Source organism: Pseudochaenichthys georgianus, unplaced genomic scaffold, assembly GCF_902827115.2.
Source record: "Pseudochaenichthys georgianus unplaced genomic scaffold, fPseGeo1.2 scaffold_501_arrow_ctg1, whole genome shotgun sequence".
Lineage (NCBI taxonomy): Eukaryota > Metazoa > Chordata > Actinopteri > Perciformes > Channichthyidae > Pseudochaenichthys > Pseudochaenichthys georgianus.
Window position 1 is genome coordinate 119174 of NW_027263062.1, and position 27813 is coordinate 146986.

The window sequence follows — 27813 nt, forward strand, 5'->3', positions numbered from 1 at the left end:
TGTCAAATATTGCTTTAGTACGAGCGCTCTGAGAAAGCACTTGATTTAAAGTCGTTACGGGAAGAAATGAGACGGAAAGAAAGTATGAAGGCAGGCAGAAATGGACCTTTTTTATTTTTCTTGGGCGATAAACAACAGTGGATTGTTCTGACCAGACCGGACTGAACCGGTTCTGAAACCGGATTTTTAGAGTGACAGTAATCAAACTGACTGACGGAAAAAACACTAATTTATAGTTTTTACTTTGTGTTACTACCATGGCAACAGCATCGTCCAATCAGGTCTGGTCAGGGTCGGACCTGGTCTAATAATATCTCCTCCTCGCTCACTTCAGAGGAGGTCTATCAAATGACACAAAGAAGCTGATTGGTCCACAACAGTTAAACCCCGCCCCCAACCCCTCCGCCAAAGCATCCTATTGGTTGCCTACACTCATTGGCGATTAAAAAAAAAAAAAACAGAGCGAGCCCTTCTCCCCATTGGTCACCACAGCCTCAAGCAAATACAAGGCCGTCTCCTCATTGGTCAGTTTTGATAACACGGCAACTGTCAGTCACTCAGCAGCAGCCAATCAGGTTCCAGTACAGTGCCTGCGGAACTTTCTGGAATAACGTAAAAAAAAAAGAAGAAAAAAAAAGAGAAGAATGTGATGAACAGGGAGATCAGCCAATCAGACGACCCCGCTACAAAACAAACAGGAAGTGGGAGGGGCTTCCGAAGCCTCATATGGAACTTTTTATTTTTTTTGTTCTTCTTTGTTTTTGTCGGTCTTCCTTTCTTTTTTCCAACAGCTGATTTCAGTGCAATGAGTCATGGAACACTACAAGTGTGTGTGTAAGTGTGTGTGTGTGTGTATTTAATGGAAACATGCTGCACGGTTAGCGCTCCAGCAGCGAGAAAGGGTGGGGGGGGTTTAAGGGTGCCATGTTGCATCCTGGGTAATGTGTTAGTCTCTCTCTAGCTGGTGTCCATGGACTCCATGTTGGCCGAGCTGGAGTCCCTCTGGATGGAGTCAAAGATGGCCGCCAGCTCCTGATTGGACGAGATCTGCGACTGGAACTCTGACATCAGAGGCGACTTCTCGGCCTCGGGGATCGTCAGCAGAGCGACGACCGCTCGCATCGCCGAGCGCTTCAACTCGTCCTGCTTCTCGAACTCCTGCTTCACCGAGTTCGCCTTCACCTGCGAGAGAGGAGGGGGTCAGATACTCGTTTCCCAGTTTAATGCAAATCAATCTTTATCTTTTGGCAATATCTGGATTTTCTTTAAGTCAAAAAATAACTGAAAAAAATGTATAAGAAAATTCTATTAAAGACAGAAAAATGTGCAGATAATATATAAAAAATGTCTAAAATATTCTGTTAAAAATATGAATAGAAGTTTAAAAGAAAGTGTCCCAAACATATTGAAAATGTGACTTTATTCTTAAAATTATTCACATATTCCATATATAATAATAATAATAATACATTACGACGCTCGTTAGGACGCCCACAGGGGAGTTATACAATAACAGGTGTATGATATACACTTGATTGACATTATTCACATTTTATTTTCCATATATGTAGCTGTTGTTTGATTTAAAGTAAAATAATTCAAATTGCATTGTTATTCTCACATCAAGTGCATTCTAAGACTTAATTAAAAACATGTGTGAGTGTGTGTGTGCGTGTGTGTACCTTGGTGGTGCAGGTGGCTCTCAGAGGCTCCACCAGGCGATCCAGTCTCTGCAGCACAGCGCTCGGACACAGAGACGAGAGACGGGCCAGCATCAGGAACGTCAGCATCTGGAAAACAACAACAAACATGATTTATCGTTATGTTCTTGCTCTGTGCTACACCTCGCGTTTGAATCACAGAAATGTTAATATTTTTCTCAGAATATCACCTCCTCTCCCAGCTCTGTTTACAAACCAACAATCACCGAAAAAAGAAATCCATAAATATAAATGACCGTAGTATTTCGGCACAGTGGCACTTATACGTAATCGTATGACACTTCTGATCTCAGAATATTCTTTTGTTTTCTAAAATGTTCTCATATATTAAATCTAGATAGTTTTCTCTGCACTATTGCGAGTTTCATGTGATATTACCTCTAGATTTTAACCTCTTATGGCCTAAAAAACCCTGGTATGGCAATAATAAGACTTTAATAAGACTTTATAATAATGAATAATACCTTGATGTCGTAGTGGTCCTTCAGGCCGTCCTCCACGTGGTTGAGGAAGGTGAAGATGTCCAGGCGGTCGAGGCAGCTGTCCAGCAGAGTGTACATGCACTCGAACGCAGCCTTCCTGAGGTCCAGCCCGTCGTCCACCGTGTGTTTGAAGGGCCCCATCTCCACCTGAACACACACACAACACACACACACACACACACACACACACACACACACACACACACACACACACACAACACACACACACACACACCACACACACACACACACACACACACACACACACACACACCATTTTAGAATCAGAAAACCTTTATTAGTCCCACAGAGGGGAAATGTACATTGTTACAGCAGAAAAGAGCCAGCTTATATATATATATCAAAATGCACATCAACTTCTCTAGAAGTACTCAAATCCTTCACTAAATTATTAATACTGTCAATATTTTCAAGATACGATTATTTAATTATTTATTTTTTAAAATGGGAAACTTTTTGCCTTTTTGTCACATTTTCATAATTTCCTTTTGGTTGTTTTTAGATTTAAAAAAACATTTTGGACAGTTTCTTTTAACTTCTATTCATATATTTAACCGAATATTTTAGAGATTTTTTATATATTATCTGCAAATGTCTTTTTCTTTAATATCATTTATCTTTTTATTTTATTCATATTTTTTTTACATTTAAAAATATTTTCCCACAGTGTTGAAACAAACAACTTGTATTTTATTCTGAATTTCTTTAGACCTTTCCCAAAGGCTCTCACAGGGTTCCTGCAGGTTTTCAGCCACTCAAATGTAAGACTTTTTAAGAGGAACCCTGCTCTCAGTATCCGTGTTCAACCGATTCCTCCTCACCTCTCTGATGAGCTCCTTGCGGACTTGGTCTCGTTGTAGAGCTGCGGCAGCACCGAGTCCAGCAGCTCTCGGATCAGACTTGGCTTGTTGTGGGCCGCCAGAATTAAACGTGACCAAAGCAACGCGCCGAACGTTCAGGTCGGGTCCTCCAGCGTCTTCCAGGAAGTCACCTGAGAAACACACGGGAAGTCAGAGTCATGGGAGGAAATATATAATAAAGTAACCGTAGACAGAGATGGCAAAGACACACATCATTTACTCAAGTAGAAGTACAGATACTCGTGTTTAAAAGTACTCTGGTGAAAGTAGAAGTACTGACTAAACTTCTTTACTCAAGTCAAGTAAAAGAGGCTTTGAAGTGTGCTTCAGTAAAAAGTACCCAGCAGCTGTTTTAAAGAGTACCTGACCTCCCTTTATATCAATAGAACAATAATGTCATTGTTAGCTAATGAATGTTTCCATGGTGACCAACGGCAACATGACAACGTTTCCATTGGTCCCTCTTCTTTAGAGAAGACCAGGAAGTGATGGATACACGGATCGTTGTTCCAACCAATAGGCACGCAGTGACTCTACAGAATAATGACCACGCACCAACACACATTCAGACTAAAGGAACCAGCTGTTTGGAAAATGAGAGAAGTAGAAAGTACAGGTATTTGAGTTCAACATGTAAGAAGTAGAAAGTACAGGTATTTGAGTTCAACATGAGAGAAGTAGAAAGTACAGGTATTTGAGTTCAACATGTAAGAAGTAGAAAGTACAGGTATTTGAGTTCAACATGTAAGAAGTAGAAAGTACAGGTATTTGAGTTCAACATGTAAGAAGTAGAAAGTACAGGTATTTGTGTTCAACATAAGAAGTAGAAAGTACAGGTATTTGAGTTCAACATGTGAGAAGTAGAAAGTACAGGTATTTGAGTTCAACATGTGAGAAGTAGAAAGTACAGGTATTTGAGTTCAACATGAGAGAAGTAGAAAGTACAGGTATTTGAGTTCAACATGTAAGAAGTAGAAGTACAGGTATTTGAGTTAACATGTAAGAAGTAGAAAGTACAGGTATTTGAGTTCAACCTGTAAGAAGTAGAAAGTACAGGTATTTGTGTTCAACATGGAAGAAGTAGAAAGTACAGGTATTTGAGTTCAACATGTAAGAAGTAGAAAGTACAGGTATTTGAGTTCAACATGAGAGAAGTAGAAAGTACAGATATTTGAGTTCAACATGTGAGAAGTAGAAAGTACAGGTATTTGAGTTCAACATGTAAGAATTAGAAAGTACAGGTATTTGGGTTCAACATGAGAGAAGTAGAAAGTACAGGTATTTGGGTTCAACATGTGAGAAGTAGAAAGTACAGGTATTTGTGTTCACATGTGAGAAGTAGAAAGTACAGGTATTTGGGTTCAACATGTAAGAAGTAGAAAGTACAGGTATTTGAGTTTAACATGTAAGAAGTAGAAAGTACAGGTATTTGAGTTTAACATGTAAGAAGTAGAAAGTACAGGTATTTGAGTTCAACATGTGAGAAGTAGAAAGTACAGGTATTTGAGTTCAACATGAGAGAAGTAGAAAGTACAGGTATTTGGGTTCAACATGTGAGAAGTAGAAAGTACAGGTATTTGAGTTAAACATGTAAGAAGTAGAAGTACAGGTATTTGAGTTTAACATGTAAGAAGTAGAAAGTTACAGGTATTTGAGTTAACATGTAAGAAGTAGAAAGTACAGGTATTTGAGTTCAACATGTGAGAAGTAGAAAGTACAGGTATTTGAGTTCAACATGAGAGAAGTAGAAAGTACAGGTATTTGAGTTCAACATGTGAGAAGTAGAAAGTACAGGTATTTGAGTTCAACATGAGAGAAGTAGAAAGTACAGGTATTTGAGTTCAACATGTGAGAAGTAGAAAGTACAGGTATTTGGTAGGGATGCACCGAAAATTCGGCCACCGAAAATTATCGGCCGAAAATGGTTAAAAAGGCCCTTTCGGCCGAAAGGGTTTTAGCACCGAAAAAATATCACCGAATGTCAGAACAGGCAACCTAACGTGTTGTTGTGATGACGTAATAAAGACGCGACGAGGCAGGGACCATGCTCACGGCTGGCTCACAGTCAACATGTCTGCCGCTTGGAGATACTTCACAATATCAGATAAAGAGTCGCGGATTGCGATTTGCAAAACGTGTTCAGCTGACATTTCCGAGGGGGTGTAACTTCAAAGACTTTCAGCACTTCGGGATTACTCCATCACCTGAAATCTAAACACCCGGACCAATATACGGAGTATGATGAAATCACCGGCGCACAGAAAAAAAAGCGAGAACCCTCTTGGATACTGGAGAAACAAACAAGACCGCTTTCCTGACCTGGCCAAGGTGGCACGCAAGTATTTGAGTGCTCCATGCACAAGCACTGACAGCGAGAGGACTGTTCAGCGCTGCCTCTCATGTGCTTGATGAGAAGAGGAACAGACTCATGGCTGATAAAGCAGAGAAGCTACTGTTCATTAAAAAGAACCTCCCACGTTTTCCTTAATAAGTAGACAAGGCTGGCTTATCATAAGCCTTTCATTTGTAATACTATAGTTACATTCATGTGGATTTATCCAGTTTGCACATTTGTATGCATGCACTTATAGGTGCATTTGTTGTGTTGTTGTTGTTGTTGTTGTTGTTGACACTATTTTTGTTGTAGGCCTACTGGCCTAGATGTTTATGCTGTTTTAAAGCCCCTTGGCTTTGTTCTGAATGCACTTTGTTGTAGTTATTATCCTACAGAGAAATAAATGTATAAATGTTCAAAGTGCTGAATAAATGTTTATGGACCCATAATAGTGATTATTATTTAAGTTATGTTTTGCCATAATCATGTCTATTTCCATAATCAGGTAGCTGAACAACATTGGTAAAAATGTCTACATTATATTATATATATATATATTTCTATTAATCATTTTCGGCCTTTCGGCATTCGGCCAACTGTTTCCTATTTTCGGTATTGGTTTCGGCAAGAATTTCCCATTCGGTGCACCCCTAGTATTTGGGTTCAACATGTGAGAAGTAGAAGTACAGGTATTTGAGTCAACATGTGAGACGTAGAAAGCTACAGGTATTGAGTTCAACATGTTGAGAAGTAGAAAGTACAGATATTTGAGTTCAACATGTAAGAAGTAGAAAGTACAGGTATTTGGGTCAACATGAGAGAACAGTTAGAAAGTACAGGTATTTGTGTTCCACATGTAAGAAGTATAAAGTGACAGGTATTTGAGTTCAACATGTGAGAAGTAGAAAGTACAGGTATTTGTGTTCAACATGTAAGAAGTAGAAAGTACAGGTCTTTTGAGTTCAACATGTAAGAAGTAGAAAGTACCAGGTATTTGTGTTCAACATGTAAGAAGTAGAACAGTACAGGTATTTGAGTTAACATGTGAGAAGTCAAAGTCAAAGTCGTCATAAAAATAAGTAGTGGAGTAAAGTACTGATATCAGGACATGTACTTAAGTACAGTAACAAAGATTTGTACTTCCCACCTCTGCCGTTAGAGCCAGTATTTAGTTTTATAAAAAGACCACCTAATTGTGACGTCTGTAGTCCACAGAGTATAAAAGACTACAATTCCCACGGCGCCTCCTCTAAAGTGACAGAGAGGCAACCTGTCAGAAAGACGCCATTGAGGCAGCTTTTAACCGTTCAATTACTCTTTAAGTTATCAAGTTATGTAAGCTTTAAAGAAAGAAAGCAAGAAAGAATACCTAAGCTGTTTATTTGAGTTTTGCCTCTTTGTTCTGACTATTGTAAAGGCCTCTTTTCTTGTTGCATGTGTAAAAGTTTGTTATTTTACTTTGAGCATTGCATAATATCAAACCATCGGAGGCCAAGCAACTCTTCAACTGTGAGTAACACAAAGATAAAGGAAAGGAGTTAGAAATGTCTGTTTAAGGCGTCTAGTGGCTTGGAGGAAGGAAGCCACGACAATAACATATATTTATTAAATCGTTAGTAATTGACTCCATGTTTACCTATGCAGTTCTTCAGCAGCGGGTCGATGGGCTGAGGATGGTCAGAAATTGTGAATTTTACCGCCGTCACCACCGAGCTGCGGGCGTACGATGAACCTGCACAGAAATATGGGTTTTATAATAAACATTGGGAATAAAATGTAAATAAGCAGTGAAAAATAACTCGTCAGACGTCATGTATTTCCCATCATTAAGTGTGTTTTACATGATTAAACCAAATCAAATTCAAGCTGAGTTTCTTTCTTGCAAATGTGTGAGTTTTCTCTCACCAATGTATACTTATAACTGATTGTTTTGCCCCGAAACAACATCTGTATTTCTTTCATTTTTTTTAACCTACTATAAAAATTCATTGGATTTTTATAGCGCTTTCCTAGTGCTCAAAGACGCTTTACATGAAATCAGAAACAGAACAAAGAAGTCAAAATGGCTATTATATATAACCATGGCACTCTTATGCTGTTGCAAAAAGAAAAAATATACTATTTCTTAAAATTCGAACTTTTTGGCAAAAATCTCAAAATTCTGACTTTTTCTAAAATCCTGACTTTATCTCAAAATTATGACTTTTTCCTTTAAAATCCTGACTTTATCTTCAAAATTCTGACTTTATCTAAAAATTCTGACTTTTTCCTAAAAATCCTGACTTTATCTCAAAATTCTGACTTTATCTAAAAATCTCAAAATTCTGACTTTTTGGCAAAAATCTCAAAATTCTGACTTTTTCCTAAAAATTCTGACTTTTCTCAAAATCCTGACTTTTTCCTAAAAATCCTGACTTTATCTCAAAATTCTGACTTTTTCCTAAAAATTCTGACTTTTTCTCAAATCCTGACGTTATCTCAAAATTCTGACTTTTTCCTGTAAAATTCTGACTTTTTTCTCACAATTCTGACTTTTTCCTAAAAATTCTGACTTTTTCTCAAAATCTGACTTTATCTCAAACTTCTGACTTTTTCCTCAAAATTCTGACTTTTTCTTCAGAATTCTGACTTTTTCTCCAAATCCTGACTTTTTCCTCAGAATTCTGACTTTTTCCTCAAAATTCTGACTTTTTCTTCAAAATTCTGACTTTTCTCAAAATCCTGACTTTATCTCAAAATCCTGACTTTATCTCAAAAATCCTGACTTTTTCCTAAAAATTCTGACTTTTTCTCAAAATCCTGACTTTATCTCAAAATTCTGACTTTTTCTCAACATGTTGACTTTTCTCAACATTTTGACTTTTTCTCAACATTTTGACTTTTCCTAAAAATCCTGTCTTTTTCTAAAAATCCTGACTTTTTCCTAAAAAAAAAATCTGACTTTTTCTAAAAATCCTGACTTTTTCCTAAAAATTCTGACTTTTTCCTAAAAATCCTGACTTTTTCCTAAAAATCCTGACTTTTCCTCAAAATTCTGACTTTTTCCTAAAAATTCTGACTTTTTCTCAAAATCCTGACTTTTTCTCAAAATTGTGACTTTTTCAAAAAATCCTGACTTTTTCTCAACATTTTGACTTTTTCTAAAAATCCTGTCTTTATCTAAAAATTCTGACTTTTTCCTAAAAAATCTGACTTTTTCCTAAAAATCCTGTCTTTATCTAAAAATTCTGACTTTTTCCTATAAATTCTGACTTTTTCTCAAAATTCTGACTTTTTCCTAAAAATTCTGACTTTTTCTCAAAATCCTGACTTTATCTCAAAATTCTGACTTTTTCCTAAAAATCCTGACTTTATCTCAAAATTCTGACTTTTTCTCAAAATCCTGACTTTATCTCAAAATCCTGACTTTATCTCAAAATTCTGACTTTTTCCTAAAAATTCTGACTTTATCTCAAAATTCTGACTTTTTCTCAAAATTGTGACTTTTTCAAAAAATCCTGACTTTTTCTCAACATTTTGACTTTTTCTAAAAATCCTGACTTTATCTCAAAATTCTGACTTTATCTAAAAATCTCAAAATTCTGACTTTTTGGCAAAAATCTCAAAATTCTGACTTTTTCTCAAAATCCTGACTTTATCTCAAAATTCTGACTTTTTCCTAAAAATTCTGACTTTTTCTCAAAATCCTGACTTTTTCCTAAAAATCCTGACTTTTTCTCAAAATCCTGACTTTATCTCAAAATTCTGACTTTTTCCTAAAAATTCTGACTTTTTCTAAAAATCCTGTCTTTATCTAAAAATTCTGACTTTTTCCTATAAATTATGACTTTTTCTCAAAATTCTGACTTTTTCCTATAAATTCTGACTTTTTCTCAAAATTCTGACTTTTTCCTAAAACTTTTTTTGCTACAGTTGATACCTCTGTTATCATGCTGGAAGAGGACACTCGGGATGGTCTCTCACCTGACAGCAGGTATCCTTTGAGTCGTGGCAGCAGGGTCTCCGGGTCGATCAGGGTGAGCTTCCCGAGACACTCGGCCACCACGTTCCTGGTTCCCTCCTCTGAGCACTCGCAGTGCTTCAGCAGCAGCGTCCACACGGCCTCCACGTACGGCTTCAGCCCCGACACCGACGCCGAGCCTGGACACACACATCGATTTAGTGACGTTTCCTTTGACGGCTAACCTCGTGCTGCTTGTGTTCCTTCAAACGGGCCATCATCAAAAGCAGGTGTCTTTGGAGGATCCCAGCATGGAACGAGTTCTGATATTTTTTACCACATCTTTCGGAAATAATCTGACATATTTTGCACTTTTGTCATTAAAATAAATACAATTATTATTTTTTTAAATACCGTAATTTTCTTTTAATTTTTTTTTTTTAATTTTTAGATTTTTTATTTATTGGAGAGCTTTTTGAATTCGTACGAGAATTTCAACAGATTTTTTAAATATATTTTGTAAAATGTTCTGAAAAGTTATTTCAAACACGCACATAGAATTTTTTTTCACTCGACAAATAAAGCCCACCCTCCACAAAGAGTTACTAGAGAGGTTGAAGGGTGTGTGTGTGTGATAATGTGTGTGTGTATTGATAATAGAATGTGTGTGTGATAATGTGTGTGTGTGTGATAATGTGTGTGTGTATTGTCAGAGTGTGTGTGTGATAGAGTGTGTGTGTGATAGAGTGTGTGTGTGATAGAGTGGTGTGTGTGATAGAGTGTGTGTGTATTGTCAGAGTGTGTGAGTGATAGAGTGTGTGTGTATTGTCAGAGTGTGTGTGTGATAGAGTGTGTGTGCTCACTGATGATCTCTTTGAGCGAGTGCAGCAGCAGGTATTGTCTCTTGGAGGAAGTGATCTCCTGCAGCACGAAGGGCAAATACTCCGGAAGATTCCCCACCGCGATGCTGCCCAGAGCGTACGATGCTGCTGACTTCACCTGAGACACACACACACACACACACACACACACACACACACACACACACACACACACACACACACACACACACACACACACACACACACACACACACACACACACACACACACACACACACCACACACACACACACACACACACACACACACACACACACACACACACACACACACACACACACGAGAGATAGAGAGAGACAGAGACACACACACACACACACACACACAGAGAGAGAGAGAGAGAGTGACACACACACACCACACACACACACACACACACAGAGAGAGAGGGACACACACACACACACACACACACACACCACACACCACACACACACACACACACAGAGAGAGGGACACACACACACACACACACACACACCCCCACACACACAGACAGAGAGAGAGAGGGACACACACACACAGAGAGAGAGAGGGGGGACACACACACACACACAGAGAGAGAGAGGGGACACACACACACACACAGGGAGAGAGAGGGACACACACACACACAGGGAGAGAGAGAGACACACACACACACACACACACAGGGAGAGAGAGAGACACACACACACACACACACACACACACCACACAACACGCACACACACGGGTTAATACAGAGCGGGCACGCTGCTGCCCTATCACACTCCCGTGAGGTCACTTCCTGTCACCTCTTCGCTGGAGGAGGAGAAGGCGTCCAGGATGACGGTCTGAGCTCCGGTTGGCTGCTGAGGTCCACATGGTGTCCCACCTCGCCCAATGAGAGCAGAGCGAGCAGCCGGATGGAGTCCGTGGAGCGGCTGTTCTTCACGTCCTGCAGAAAGAGAGTATATATATATTCCTGTTGCTCTGTGGGAGGAGCCTGGGCCTTCAGTCTGCCTGTAGCAGCCGAGCACATGCCGATGCAGCCTCGTGTGTACCTGTATGAACTGGCCCACCACGGCCGGCCCCTCGTCCGGACAGGCTCGCGTCAGCGCGGCCACACACTTGGCGATGGAGCAGTACGCCTGCTTGTGAGGCAGCGCGGCACTCTGGGAGTACACCGGACCCGTGAGCATCCTCAGGAGGTCCATGTAGCCCAGGCCGGGGGTCTCCGTGGACACCAGCGCCTGCACACACACACACACACTCTTTCAAATGACTACATAGGAGCAGTGGCGACTGGGCATTAGGGACAGCCCCACCTAGTGGCAGCAGAAAGTATTACAAATAATGATTACAAAAAAATGCAAAAAATAAATTTAATATATTTTAAGATCATCCGATTCGTCTCATTGCTGTTTTAGTATGTGTTCTTCTAAGTAGTGTCTACAGTGTGTGCCTGTTGAGCTGTTTAGAGCCATGTGGGACAGAACCCGATCCTGCCCCTCCCTCTCCCTGTCTAAGTGAACGGTGACTGTAAAAACTACACTGCGCATGCTCAGAGTATTTTCCTATTTAATGTGTGGCAAAGAATAATGACCATAGGGGCATAGAGCTGCCATCCCCACCATACGCCATCTCACATCACTCAGAGCTGATTGGCTGTGAGTACGTGTGCCGCGAAAAGTGTGTGAAGAGGAGACGAGAGACACGTCCTAAAACCCGGAAGTAAGCTGCGCATGGCTTCCCTCCACAGAAAGCAATGAGATTTCTCCATAGGATTTTAGAAAATAGCTCAAAGTAAGATCTGTGGGAAACGTAGCTGTTAGATAAATGTACGTTTTGTTCAGCCGGATAATATCCACATGTCTACCCTACTTTTATCATTTCCTAATCATAAATCTATCGATTAGATTAGATGTATAATAGACTTTTGAAACTACAAGAAGATAAGGAGGACTTTTACAAAAAAGTAATAGAGATGTTTGTCCAGAAGGATAGGTAAATGGACTTAATCTTCAAGTCAAGGTAAGACCGCATGTTATTGAAAATGGGATCTTACTAAGAGAGAACAATTCAATATTTAAATGATAACATTACATTTTTTGGGAATCCTTCTGTTGAACTGTCTGTTTGAAAGTAATCGAAGCATCAGACTAAAGAGGCTTTTGAAAATAGTGTTATATTTTGATTTAGGTCAGAGTATAATATTTGTAAACCTGACGAGTCAGAGCCTCAGCAGCCATGAACCGTCACTGCAGAAGCTTCTAGACATCTACGTGTTTGTGCCGCACCACTTTAGCACATATAGAAACGCCACTGCAGACCTTTAAAAACACGTTGCCCGGCGAGTGAGTGTTACCTGGTAGAAGTCGAGCATGGCGGACAGCGCCCCGCCCTGCAGCAGCGGGGATCGAACCAGTGCGATGAGCTGCTGCAGGATGTTGCCCCCGCTCAGCTGGCCGAGCGCTGAGGGGTGCGTGACGGCGAGCGTGGACAGGAAGCTGAGCGCCATCTGGGACACGTGCATATCGCTCTCTGAGATGAGGGGGGGGCAGCTCGGCCAGCACCGCGTCCACCATCACCGGGGTCACCGCAGAGCTGGAGAGTCGCACCACAGAGAATATATATATTTAACAGGTTTATTTAATATATATATTTAACAGGTTTATTTAATATTATTTTTAGAGTCTTCTTTTGTATTTTTATGTAGATATTTGATCATTTGCTATTAACCAATCAGATCGATGGATTCCAGAGAGGAGGGAACTTGAAGGCGTTTCTCTCAACATGACTCGTCGTTACATAATGCGACATATTTCGCTTAATATTCGGAGAACAACGACCATCCTGATATCGTTGGAACGCTCGGAATCTCCTCTTTCCAGCAGCGTATACGACTCACGATGTGTCCGTGCAACTGATGTCGATGGCGCCGTCACATATCGATTGTATTCTTGTAACTTTTCGTTATAATTTCCTTGATTTTTGAAGAATCTTTTTCTACTAAATAAACCGGATATAAGATAAAAATGAACCTTTATTAAGTAATTATGAATTTATAAATATAAATATTATCAATTGAGTTGCACGAAGCAGCAACAGGTAAGCGTGAAAGAAACAGGACAGCAAAGATTCACACGGATCAATAAAATCTGAAATAAATAATAAATAACATAAAATCAAGGAAATAATGATAATAATAATAAAAGACTGAAAATAGGAGATGAATAAAAATAAGAGTAAAATAACTGTCAGCATATATTTGGTCACCATCTAAGTTATATTTTATTTATTAGTTTTGTTGAAACAACCTTTGCAGCTAAGTGTGTATTATTCAAATGTTCAGTATTACCTGTAGTTCCTGAGCAGGATGTCGAGCGCTGCCAGCGTGCAAAGCTTCAGAGCTCGCTGGTTTTTGCGCAGGAAGGAAGCGAGGATGGGCACGGCGTCGGGGAGGACGGGCCGGAGGTCGATCTTCAGAGAAGAGCCGGCGATCAGAGTCAGAGCTGAGAGAAGCAGGAGAGCGACAGAGAGGGTTTATGAAAGCTCTGGGAGAGGCTTTTCAAGAGGGTGCTTTTATTAGTATTTCTGTTAATCGGCGGTCGACACGTGTTTCCTCCTGACGCCACGAAACAGACCGTTTCTTTAATCCTTTTTTTACACCAACGTCACCTCAAGCGCATTTAGACATTTTGCTCATTTGTTTTACTCGTAAAGGAGCGCACCTTTCACCGTGGTCAGTCGGGTGATCTCGTTCTTCAGACGCTCCAAAAAGATCAGCAGCGTGCCGGGGAGTTCAGCCGGCAGCCGGTCGCCTGCAGGCAGAAAGCAACGTTAAAAACAACGTTAGAAACGGTTAAAACAACGTTAAAACGACATCAGAAACAACGATAGAAACTCTTAAATACGACGTTACCGTTAGAAACTGTTTGAAACAACGTTAAAATCAACGTTAAAAACAACGTTAGAAACTGTTTGAAACAACGTTAAAAACAACGTTAAAAGCAACGTTAGAAGCAACGTTAGAAACAACGTTAGAAACTCTTAAAATCAACCTTAGAAACAACGTTAAAAACAACTTTAGAAACAAAGTCAGATACAACGTTAAAAACAACGTTAAAATCAACGTTAAAATCAACGTTAAAATCAACGTTAGAAACAACGTCAGAAACTCTTAAAATCAACCTTAGAAACACCGTTAAAACAACTTTAGAAACAAAGTCAGATACAACGTTAAAAACAACGTTAAAATCAACGTTAGAAACAACGTTAAAAACGTCAGAAACTGCTTCAGACAACGTTAAAAGCTGTTTAAAACAACATTAAAACAACGTTAAACCAACGTTAAAACGACATCAGAAACAACGATAGAAACTCTTAAAAATGACGTTAACGTTAGAAACTGTTTGAAACAACGTTAAAAACAACGTTAAAAGCAACGTTAAAAACAACGCTAAAAACAACGTTAGAAACAACGTTAGAAACAACGTTAAAAACAATGTTAGAAACTTTTAAAAACAACGTTAAAAAAAATCAACCTTAGAAACAACGTTAAAATCAACGTTAGAAACAACGTTAAAAACTATTAAAAACAACAAAAACCCTCCTGAAAGTCAACCCAGACAAACAGGAAGTGACATCACAGTATAAGCGCTGGTTACCAAGGTTACAGATGATCTGTCCCATGCAGGAGATGGCGCGCTCCTTCACTTCCTGGTCGATGTCTGCGGCCTTCAGGCGTTTGATGGTGCAGGTGAACAGGTCGCTGATGTAGGGGGAGGGGTCAAAGCTGTCCGAGCTCTCTGGTAGGCCGTCCAGAGGGCGAATCACCTTCACCAGCTGCTGGGTGACGAGCAGCGCCTCAGAGGTGATTTTGTAAAAGGGGTCTCCCACGCAGGCCACCACGGGCGGGACGAGCGCGGGAACGTGAGCGTGGAAAGCGTGCGCCGGGTGCGTAACCATGACGACGTGAAGGCAGGACAGAGCGTCGATCTTCAGGTTCGAGCTGCTCGACTTATCGTTCAGAGAGAAGATGATGCCTGGAAACACACAGACATTATCAATCAAACTGGAGATTAAATATATTTCGATTTGGATTTATTAAGACTTGTTATGGATTAAGGACAGTTGCTCTATTTGAGAAAAATACTGATATTAATAATAGAGATAATATTTAAAATAATGATAATAATAACTATAATAATATAAAAAATGAAATTAGTCTTTATTATTGGTGTGATTAATTTAGACCTTTTTTTTATTTTGTATTATTCTGGGAAAGTTAAGATATTTCTATAATTTTTAAAATATTAGGAATTATAGAAATATATTTAAAAAATATATAATTATACTAATAATGTTACAATATTCTATAATAATGAATATATCTCCTAAAAAGTATTGTTTGTGTAGCAAATATGCACTAAAGCTTCAAATATGGATCCATCCGCCTTTAAAACTATTCCTAATAAATACATTATTATATTACATTTAGTTTCTAATGTAATTTAAAAGTAGTACCTTTCAAGTGGTGGTGTTATTACCTGGTATTAGTACAGGGATGTGGGCGGTCAGCGCTCCGGGCAGAACGTTAACGAGCTCCGTCAGCATGTTGAAACAACACTGACGAGTTTTCACACTCTTCTCCTTCAGCTGCTTGTGGAGAGCCTTCACGATCATAGGGACCTGAAGAAAGAGAGGGAGACAATATGAATACATGTGCTCACTTCCTGTTCCTCGTTTTGTTCTACTTCATAAAAATACATCAGTAAACACACCACTGGTGAATTTAAAAATGGCGGTTGCTGACAAGTGTCTAAATGAGACGACTAAACGTCATCACGCCCAACATTAGCCGCCTTTAGCTTAGCGGTGGTGACGTGAAGTCATGTGACCGCGCTGTAGTTCCTTTATAGCCCAACATTAGCCACCTTTAGCTTAGCGGTGGTGACGTGAAGTCATGTGACCGTGCTGTAGTTCCTTTATAGCCCAACATTAGCCACCTTTAGCTTAGCGGTGGTGACGTGAAGTCATGTGACCGTGCTGTAGTTCCTTTATAGCCCAACATTAGCCACCTTTAGCTTAGCAGTGGTGACGTGAAGTCATGTGACCGTGCTGTAGTTCCTTTATAGCCCAACATTAGCCACCTTTAGCTTAGCGGTGGTGACGTGAAGTCATGTGACCGTGCTGTAGTTCCTTTATAGCCCAACATTAGCCACCTTTAGCTTAGCAGTGGTGACGTGAAGTCATGTGACCGTGCTGTAGTTCCTTTATAGCCCAACATTAGCCACCTTTAGCTTAGCGGTGGTGACGTGAAGTCATGTGACCGTGCTGTAGTTCCTTTATAGCCCAACATTAGCCATCTTTAGCTTAGCGGTGGTGACGTGAAGTCATGTGACCGTGCTGTAGTTCCTTTATAGCCCAACATTAGCCACCTTTAGCTTAGCGATGGTGACGTGAAGTCATGTGACCGTGCTGTAGTTCCTTTATAGCCCAACATTAGCCTCCTTTAGCTTAGCGGTGGTGACATGAAGTCATGTGACTGTGCTGTAGTTCCTTTATAGCCCAACATTAGCCACCTTTAGCTTAGCGGTGGTGACGTGAAGTCATGTGACCGTGCTGTAGTTCCTTTATAGCCCAACATTAGCCGCCTTTAGCTTAGCAGTGGTGACGTGAAGTCATGTGACCGTGCTGTAGTTCCTTTATAGCCCAACATTAGCCACCTTTAGCTTAGCGGTGGTGACGTGAAGTCATGTGACCGTGCTGTAGTTCCTTTATAGCCCAACATTAGCCACCTTTAGCTTAGCGGTGGTGACGTGAAGTCATGTGACCGTGCTGTAGTTCCTTTATAGCCCAACATTAGCCACCTTTAGCTTAGCAGTGGTGACGTGAAGTCATGTGACCGTGCTGTAGTTCCTTTATAGCCCAACATTAGCCACCTTTAGCTTAGCGGTGGTGACGTGAAGTCATGTGACCGTGCTGTAGTTCCTTTATAGCCCAACATTAGCCTCCTTTAGCTTAGCGGTGGTGACATGAAGTCATGTGACTGTGCTGTAGTTCCTTTATAGCCCAACATTAGCCACCTTTAGCTTAGCGGTGGTGACATGAAGTCATGTGACTGTGCTGTAGTTCCTTTATAGCCCAACATTAGCCACCTTTAGCTTAGCGGTGGTGACGTGAAGTCATGTGACCGTGCTGTAGTTCCTTTATAGCCCAACATTAGCCACCTTTAGCTTAGCGGTGGTGACGTGAAGTCATGTGACCGTGCTGCAGTTCCTTTATAGCCCAACATTAGCCACCTTTAGCTTAGCGGTGGTGACGTGAAGTCATGTGACCGTGCTGTAGTTCCTTTATAGCTTAACCTTATCATTATAAATGTCGTATCTGTTAGCGTGGTACCTGGCTCTGCAGCATGGTGAGCGGCGTGTCTCCCTGCTCCATGGCGTCGGGGTCGGTCAGCCAGCTCTGAGCCGGGCGCGTCTGTTTGAGCAGCGACAGGTAGGCGTGGAAAACATCCGCCTTCACGTTCTCCTCCCTCTCCTGCAAAGAAAAACACACACAGATCCGATGAACAACCATTCCACACATATCACATGAATAGGTAGGGATACATCGTACCGATTGGTTTGGGTCTAACATCTACTTTCCCAGCCTCAATTTGGACAATACACAATACCCATAGCGGGGCAATGTTCTAATAGCCCTTCGAAACCGTAACCTAATTATTTACGACATTTGACATCATTTATCAAAGAAACTGATTTCAGATTTTAATTAAAGTTGTTCTCTAAAAATGTAAACGTATTTTCACCTTGAAGCGGCAGACGAGTGCGGGAGAGACGGAGCGATAAAACTCGGGAAGCATTTCGTGGCGAGTCGAAACGACAGCATCGAGACATTTAGCCGCTGCCCGACGAACCTTCCAGCTCATATCATCGTCATCACTGTACTCATCATCACTTCCTGCACACACACACACACACACACACACACACACACACACACACACACACACACACACACACACACACACACACACACACACACACACACACACACACACACACACACACACACACACACACACACACACACACACACACACACACACACACACACACACACACACACACACACACACACACACACACACACACACACACACACACACACACACACACACACACACACACACACACACACACACACACACACACACACACACACACACACACAGTTAGTATCACACACAAATAATAATAATGCATTTTATTTATCGAGCGCTTTTCTAGAAACTCAAAAGTATCGACCTTGGTAGTCTTCGTCGTTCTGCTCGGCGTCCATTGCGTTGTCGTCCTCATCTTCATCGTCGAAGTTGTAGTTGGGGTCGTAGGTCAGGTAGCGCAGGCAGATGGAGATCACCGTGGGAACGTGGGGGTAAACTTCTTTAGGACACCTGTAAGAGAGACGTGACACGGTTTAATAACAGGAAGTACACGTGTAGAAGTACTCAGAGTGAGTATTACTGCGAGTACTATAGGAGTGAGTATTACTGCGAGTACTACCTCCTGACGAAGGACTCGAAGGCCTGGATGCAGTATTCTCTGAGCTCGTCGTCGTCCACGTTGCAGAACTTCACCACCAGGGGGATGATCTTCTCCAGGTACTCGCCTGGAACACACAGCGGTTTCGAGCACAGATTTTAAATAAGAAGAGTGATGCGAGTCTGACCTTTTATTTGCAATACTTTTACTTTCCAATATTTTCTGTCTGAGATTTTTTCAAAAACCTTTTTAAGAATGATTTTGAAATACAAATATTGGAATTGGTAATTTTGTTCTATTTCTTTTGTAAAATGTTTGGAGAATTTTCGGGGTTTTTTTGGGGGGGGGGGGGGAACGTTTCTAAAAAAAAATTGGGGAAAATGTTTTGATTTCTTTTTTGAAAAAGTTCAACAACAAAAAATTCTGAAAAGCTTCCGAAACATTTTTGGTAAAAGTCCGGAAAATGCTTTAGAAAAAGTTCAGAATTTTTTTTTGAAAAACGTTTGGAACAGTTTAGGAAAATGTTTGGAGAATTTATGGGATTTTTTTGGGGGGGGGGAAATGTTTCGGAAAAAAATTGGGGGAAATGTTTTGATTTCTTTTTTGAAAAACGTTTGGAAAATGTTTGGGAAAAAGTTCAGAAAATGTTTTTGGAAAAAGTTTCGATTTCTTTTTTTAAAAAGTTCAACAAAAAAAAAATTCTGAAAAACTTCGGAAACATTTTTGGTAAAAGTCCGGAAAATGCTTTAGAAAAAGTTCAGAAAATATTTTTGAAAAACGTTTGGAACAGTTTGGGGAAATGTTTGGGAAAAAGTTCAGAAAATCTTTTTGGAAAAAGTTGGAGAAGCGGTTTTTATCTGCAGTATTTGAATAACTCCGGGTATTCTCACCGATGCGGTGCCCGGCCTGCCGGCTGATGGCGGCGGTGCACTGGATGTAGGTTCGGGTCGTCGACATGTTGTCGTTGCGGCCCAGCTCCGTCAGAAGGTGCTCGATCAGGTCGATGAACACCAGGTTCCCGCAGGACATCACCAGGTGACCCAGAGCCATGATGGTCCTCTGCAACAGCCAATCACAGGAGGTCAACAACATCGACACAGACTTAATATGATTGGCTGTGAATAAGGTTCAAGGTTAGTTTCTTTGTATAGCACATGTTAGGACACAGAGGCATTTCAAAGTGCTTCATAGGCATTTAACAAATAATAATTAAAAACAAAAGACAATTCATAAAAGCGATAAAGTGCAAAGTAAGGAACGGCTGCAGGGCCTCAGGGTAGCTGCGTTAAACATGAAGACCATCTACGAGAAAGGGCCAGGTCATATAACATTATCTTCTTGTTCTGAAAATAACTGTTGAACATGAAGTTGTGTATCATTGGCTCCTGGGACGTACCTTCCTGACGGCGAGTCTCGGGGAGGTGAGCTGAGGCAGCAAGCAGCCGAGGATCGAGGGGTGGAAGTTCACCAGCAGACCGCCCTGTCTACACACACACACACACACACACACACACACACACACACACACACGGAGTAATTTGTGAAACGTACATTACAACTAGTGGTTCACGATAATTATCGGTCCGATATTAGGAATTATGACGTCATGCCGATAAACCCGATAAAAGTATTAATAGCCCCGATAATATACAATATATTTTTTGGGTAAAAAAAGAAAAAGTACTGCGGTGTGGGTGGACTGGGACGAGGGGAGTACCTGCAGAGCATGTCGGCCATGATGTCCAGAGCCTCCAGCTGCACGGACACGTCCTCCTGTTTGGCGATGGCGCTCGTCAGGCGGCCCGTGATCTTCTTACAGACGCTGGCAGCGAGGGCGGAGCCTGAGGGAGAGGGGGGTTATTAAAGGACCTGCAGCGCGTGGAGGTGTTGCTCGAGATGGTTCCCAGTATGTACTGGCGCAGGGTGTTGATGCCCCAGTATGTACCACTGGTGCAGGGTGTTGATGCCCCAGTATGTACTGGTGCAGGGTGTTGATGCCCCAGTATGTATCACTGGTGCAGGGTGTTGATGCCCCAGTATGTACCACTGGTGCAGGGTGTTGATGCCCCAGTATGTATCACTGGTGCAGGGTGTTGATGCCCCAGTATGTATCACTGGTGCAGGGTGTTGATGCCCCAGTATGTATCACTGGCGCAGGGTGTTGATGCCCCAGTATGTACTGGTGCAGGGTGTTGATGCCCCAGTATGTATCACTGGTGCAGGGTGTTGATGCCCCAGTATGTACCACTGGTGCAGGGTGTTGATGCCCCAGTATGTATCACTGGTGCAGGGTGTTGATGCCCCAGTATGTACCACTGGCGCAGGGTGTTGATGCCCCAGTATGTATCACTGGTGCAGGGTGTTGATGCCCCAGTATGTACCACTGTACCACAATAACAGTAATATTTGACAGTTTGCAGGAATACTTGCAGTATTATACGTAGTATTTGTACTGCTGGATGCTGGCGGAACCCCCTCTAAACTAACAGTAATTAATGACAGTTTTCCAGTAGTAGTATTTGCAGTAGTATTTGCAGTAGTAGTATTTGCAGTAGTAGTATTTGCAGTAGTATTTGCAGTAGTATTATCTGCAGTACTATCTGCAGTACTATCTGCAGTACTATATGCAGTATTATATGCAGTATTATATGCAGTACTATCTGTAGTAGTATTTGCAGTAGTATTTGCAGTAGTAGTATTTGCAGTAGTAGTATCTGCAGTAGTAGTATTTGCAGTAGTATTTGCAGTAGTAGTATTTGCAGTAGTATTTGCAGTAGTATTATCTGCAATACTATCTGCAGTACTATATGCAGTATTATATGCAGTATTATATGCAGTACTATCTGTAGTAGTATATGCAGTAGTATTATCTGCAGTACTATCTGTAGTAGTATATGCAGTAGTACTATATGTAGTAGTATTTGCAGTAGTAGTATTTGCAGTAGTAGTATCTTCAGTAGTAGTATCTGCAGTAGTAGTATCTGCAGTAGTATTATCTGCAGTACTATATGCAGTATTATATGCAGTAGTATTTGCAGTAGTAGTATATGCAGTAGTAGTATATGCAGTAGTAGTATATGCAGTAGTAGTATATGCAGTAGTACTATCTGTAGTAGTATATGCAGTAGTACTATCTGTAGTAGTATATGCAGTAGTACTATATGTAGTAGTATTTGCAGTAGTATTTGCAGTAGTAGTATTTGCAGTAGTATCTGCAGTAGTAGTATTTGCAGTAGTATCTGCAGTAGTATTATCTGCAGTACTATCTGCAGTACTATATGCAGTACTATATATAGTAGTATTTGTAGTAGTATTTGTAGTACTATATGTAGTATTACTATATGTAGTACTATATGTAGTAGTAGTATATGTAGTAGTATTTGCAGTAGTAGTATTTGTAGTACTATATGTAGTAGTAGTAGTAGTATATGTAGTAGTATCTGCAGTAGTATTATTTGTAGTAGTATATGTATTACTATATGTAGTACTATATGTAGTAGTAGTAGTATATGTAGTAGTATTTGCAGTAGTAGTATTTGTAGTACTATATGTAGTAGTAGTAGTATTTGCAGTAGTAGTATTTGTAGTACTATATGTAGTAGTATATGTAGTAGTATTTGCAGTAGTAGTATTTGTAGTAGTATATGTATTACTATATGTAGTACTATATATGTAGTAGTAGTAGTATATGTAGTAGTATTTGCAGTAGTAGTATTTGTAGTAGTATATGTAGTACTATATGTAGTAGTAGTAGCAGTAGTAGTATTTGTAGTACTATATGTAGTAGTATATGTAGTAGTATTTGCAGTAGTAGTATTTGTAGTAGTATATGTAGTAGTAGTGTCTGCAGGAGTAGTATATGCAGTAGTAGTATATGTAGTAGTATTTGTAGTAGTATCTGTAGTACTATCTGCAGGAGTAGTATATGCAGTAGTAGTATCTGTAGTATTTGTAGTAGTATTGCCAGGCGGCTCACCGCTGGAGGCGGCCGGCAGCTCCCCGATGACGGTCTTCAGGCCGATGGAGGAGATGTCTCGGAGCTGCTCTTTGTCCGACAGCATGTTGGTGCACAGCGTGTCCACGATGGTCTCCACCTGGTACTCCTTCACCTTGCTGACCAGGGGGCCCAGGCTGCACACACACACACACACACACACACACACACACACACACACATTACACAGACACACACACACGTTACACACACACACACCGTTACAAAGACACACACACCGTTACAAAGACACACACAGACACACACGTTACACAGACACACACACGTTACACAGACACACACACCGTTACAAAGACACACACACCGTTACAAAGACACACACACCGTTACAAAGACACACACACACACACACACGTTACACACACACACGTTACACAGACACACACACACACACACACACACGTTACACACACACACATGTTACACACACACACGTTACACAGACACACACACACACGTTACACACACACACACACGTTACACAGACACACACACACACGTTACACAGACACACACACACGTTACACAGACACACCGTTACACAGACACACACACACCGTTACACAGACACACACACGTTACACAGACACACACACACACACACACACACACACAGACACACACACGTTACACAGACACACACACACACACCGTTACAAAGACACACACCGTTACAAAGACACACCCACCGTTACAAAGACACACACACCGTTACAAAGACACACACCGTTACAAATACACACACACCGTTGCAAAGACACACACACACCTTTACAAAGACACACACACACCGTTACAAAGACACACACACACACCGTTACAAAGACACACACCGTTACAAAGACACACACCGTTACAAAGACACACACACACCGTTACAAAGACACACACACACCGTTACAAAGACACACACACACACCGTTACAAAGACACACACACACCGTTACAAAGACACACACACACCGTTACAAAGACACACACACACACCGTTACCAAGACACACACACACCGTTACAAAGACACACACACACCTTTACAAAGACACACACACACCGTTACAAAGACACACACACACCGTTACAAAGACACACACACACACCGTTACAAAGACACACACACACCGTTACAAAGACACACACACACACCGTTACAAAGACACACACACACCGTTACAAAGACACACACACACCGTTACAAGACACACACACACACCGTTACAAAGACACACACACACCGTTACAAAGACACACACACACCTTTACAAAGACACACACACACCGTTACAAAGACACACACACACCGTTACAAAGACACACACACACACCGTTACAAAGACACACACACACCGTTACAAAGACACACACACACCTTTACAAAGACACACACACACCGTTACAAAGACACACACACACCGTTACAAAGACACACACACACACCGTTACAAAGACACACACACACCGTTACAAAGACACACACACCGTCCACCGGTACGAAGACACACACACACCGTTACAAACAAATAGACACACCGTTACGAAGACACACACACACACACACACCGACGAGGAAACCGACAATAAAACGGGCGTAAAAAGACGTTACCATTTGACGGCCAGATTCTGCACCTCTCCGTTCTTGTCCTCCAGCAGCTTGAGGATCATCCTCACCACCTGTCAATCAAAGCATCAATCAATCGAGCAACAACCACATCTTTGATACCGTCTCTAAACCCAGCCGGTTCGAACCCACCTTCCTCTCGCTGTCGTCGTCCAGTTTGATTGAATCCTTCTGTAGCTCCGTCATCAGGTCGTTCGTGGCCATGAACCTGCGGAGAGACAGAAAGGTAAGCGGCTCAGGACTCGGAGAAACATGCTTTAGCTTCAAAAGGACAGCGGGGTTTACTTGGATATAAGTTATACGTCTTAACCTGAAATCTGACTCGTTTAAAATCAGGACAACGTCTGTTTATTTCCTCTGTCGTCAACATAGATTAAAATATACTAAGAACTTAAAGCAGTAAAGTGTGCAAACAGGAGGAACACATGTCACCCGGACGGTTAGCAGTAAGACACGAAACAGAAATCTATTTCATAAAATTAGTTTTAAGCCGTTTACAAAACACTTTACGTGATAAAATGAAACGTCGCTGCAGATCTGACTTCTTTAATGCCGAGTTATATTTCTGAGTGCGTGTCCGATCCAATGTGTGTGTGAGTTCCATCTGTAGGCTGCACACACTCCGCTTAAAAAGCTATTTAGACGTGTGTGTGTGTGTGTGTGTGTGTGTGTGTGTGTGTGTGTGTGTGTGTGTGTGTGTGTGTGTGTGTGTGTGTGTGTGTCCTGCAGGCGGCAGCATTAGAGGATTGAAAGGAACTGGTTTCTCCTCACAAGGTCAGCAGCACATTCTACTTGATGTTCTAACGCTCAGGGTTTCGGGTAGCGGGAGAGATTTACACTGAGGTTCATCTGGGAAACATGGAGGCTTCTCTCTCTCCTCCGTCCTGCTGTCCGAACCTCGTCTAAAACCGTTCTGTTTACACTCCTTAAAAACCCAGATATGCTGGCTTAAAAATGTTGTTTGATTGTTTTAGCTAAGAACACAATAAGGCAGCTTGATTTTGGACTATTGGCCAATATTTAAATGTCTTTTAATTGCCACAATTAAATATATATATACAAGCAAGTGAAAAAGATTTTTTTAAAGTCAAAATAAACATGCATACAAATATTAAAAGCTTTAAACACCAACGGAGAATATTCATAAAAATATAATCAAGTCAAATGGTAATTATTCAAATCTAAAACAATAAATAATATAAAAACAATTAATTAATTCACTTCGCGACTGTGGCTGTGAGGGAGTGCGGTCGTCTTTCAACCAGAAGGTTGTGGGTTCGATCCCAGCCCGTGCAGTCAACATGTCGATGTATCCTTGAGCAAGATACTTAACCCTGAGTTGCTCCCGATGGCCAACGGCGTGTGAATGTGTATGTATGTCAGTGCATGTCCTAACATACACTGCTCAGTATGAATGGGTGAACGGCATGTAGTATGTAAAGCGCTTTGAGGGGTCTTAAAGACTGGATAAAGCGCTATATAAGTACAGTCCATTTACCATTAAATAAAACGTTACTGTAATGTTAGAGCAGTCATTTAACATACATATTGAATACACAAAAAATATAAATACATTCAAATCAAATATATCTTTTGCAGGGTGCCACAGCCTACTGAAAACTACTAGTCAATAAGCATATATTCAACATTCAAATATGTTCAATATATTCCAGTCAGAAACTCAGCAAACATATAAATGCCAATAATCCCAAGAAGCCAAGTCTGCAGATTGAATATCCGGTAAAAAGACAGACACTGATATCAGATCAGTTCTGTCAGAGTTGAAGCAAAGGGGAATTAAAATACAGAATCTGTGCACCAAGGGATAGCCCTGCAGTGTTAAAGTATGTATACTGAAGTATCTGAACCCCCCCCCCTGCTAATCCAGTCTGTTTACCTGCTGTTATCACCCGAGTTACAACACCTACCACACCCCCAGCACCATGCTAGTTAGCACAACAGCACAACACTAACAACAACAACTTCTTACACACACACTACACTTGTTAGCTCAGATGCTAACTTCACAGTTAAATCCCTACAGCAACATTACTCAGAAAGATCATGCTAACTTGCAGCTGTGAGCTAGCCTAAAATGTTTCAAAAAATAAGAATTATACATTTTGTTATGAGTTAGGTAAGTTAAAAAAGAAGAAACAATAACACATACATTGATCATGATAGTGAGCTAGCAAGAAACGCTAAAGTAATACAAACGTAACTTACAATCAGAAAAAAGCAAGGGAGCTGGCCTTCAAAATAATAAGAAAATATAAATAATTGTTATTTTCTAAAGATTCGTAAGACAGCCTTAACATGTATAATTTATAGAAACATCATAAATATAAATTAAAAACGTAATGACACAAAAAAAAGAAGCTGGCCTTAAAATAATAAGAAAATACAAATTCATTATTTTTTTAAAGGTTCATAAAAAAATTGAAAACATAAAAACAAAATTAATAAAAAGAAATGAACCACTGATCATGATTAACATATACTATTAATACGCATTGAGCTAGTTAAAAATAAATACAAGAAAAGTTAGTAGCCAGCTAGCCGGTTAGCTGTTAGCTCCTGTATTTACTGATCAGCTGTCAGGTTAGCATCCCGTTAGCATGTTAGCTCCCTGAACGGTTATTAACGCTTTTCACCTGAACTGCTGTCAGATTGAACACTAACGTTTATTTAAAAAATCGTTAATATTAGCTAACTGCTGAGCTCGCGCTGTGACGCTAGATCAGACAGGTGGCAGAAGCTAGCTGTTAGCATGGAGCCTGTAGGCCTGGTAGACTGTTATCTCTCTTGTGTTTATGGAGGAAACACCGGGTGATCTGCTCAGGTGAGCCGGGAATACAGTCCTCTCCCCCGGGGTGTTTATTTACCTGAAGTCCTTGTCGCTGGAAGTCATTTTCTCCAGCAGGTTGGAGATGTGGTACGAGGCGCTCGCCATGTTAGCTGTTAGCCGTTAGCCTCCTGCTGCTCAGAGTGTGTGTGTTGTGTGTCTGCGGCTGTGTGTGTGTGTGTATGTGTGTGTGTATGTGTCGGTGCTCTGCTCTCCGGTACACGGTGTGTGTGTGTAAGTGTGTGTCTCCTGTGTTCTTGTCTCTCTCTTTACTGTCGCATCCCGGAGATTCGGTTTGTTTGAATGGAGCTCCCGTTCTCTCTGCAGAGGGGCGGGGTTAGCGGGATGGACGCGGAGGGGTCGGAGGTCACAGGGGGAGAGCAGTTTTTTTCTCACACATTTCATTTTTTTTTACCACATTTAACTACACATTTCAAATAATTAAAATAATAGCATTATATTTGTCTATAATTCGTTTGCTATATCTCCCACTGTGCATTTTACATTTGTATTCATTTTAATATTGAATAATCCATTATTGCACAATAATATCCTGCGTTAT

At 40.9% G+C, this 27813-nt stretch overlaps 1 protein-coding gene across 1 annotated transcript; it reads right to left on the reverse strand.

Annotated features, from left to right (window-relative positions):
- Nucleotides 1–85: 85 nt before the first annotated feature.
- cand1 (cullin-associated and neddylation-dissociated 1) lies at nt 86–27587 on the reverse strand. Its single transcript, XM_034078849.2, is given in 29 exon segments — nt 86–1182; nt 1683–1790; nt 2186–2350; nt 3046–3068; nt 3071–3143; nt 3145–3215; nt 7056–7151; nt 9383–9559; nt 10223–10358; nt 11038–11075; nt 11078–11180; nt 11287–11475; nt 12591–12782; nt 12784–12829; nt 13584–13737; nt 13957–14046; nt 14893–15270; nt 15775–15916; nt 17630–17770; nt 18042–18193; nt 18541–18686; nt 18796–18901; nt 19665–19833; nt 20171–20258; nt 20492–20615; nt 22751–22905; nt 24392–24459; nt 24539–24614; nt 27292–27587. Coding segments are annotated over 29 exon segments (3699 nt in total). The 5' UTR covers nt 27360–27587; the 3' UTR covers nt 86–957.
- Nucleotides 27588–27813: the final 226 nt, after the last annotated feature.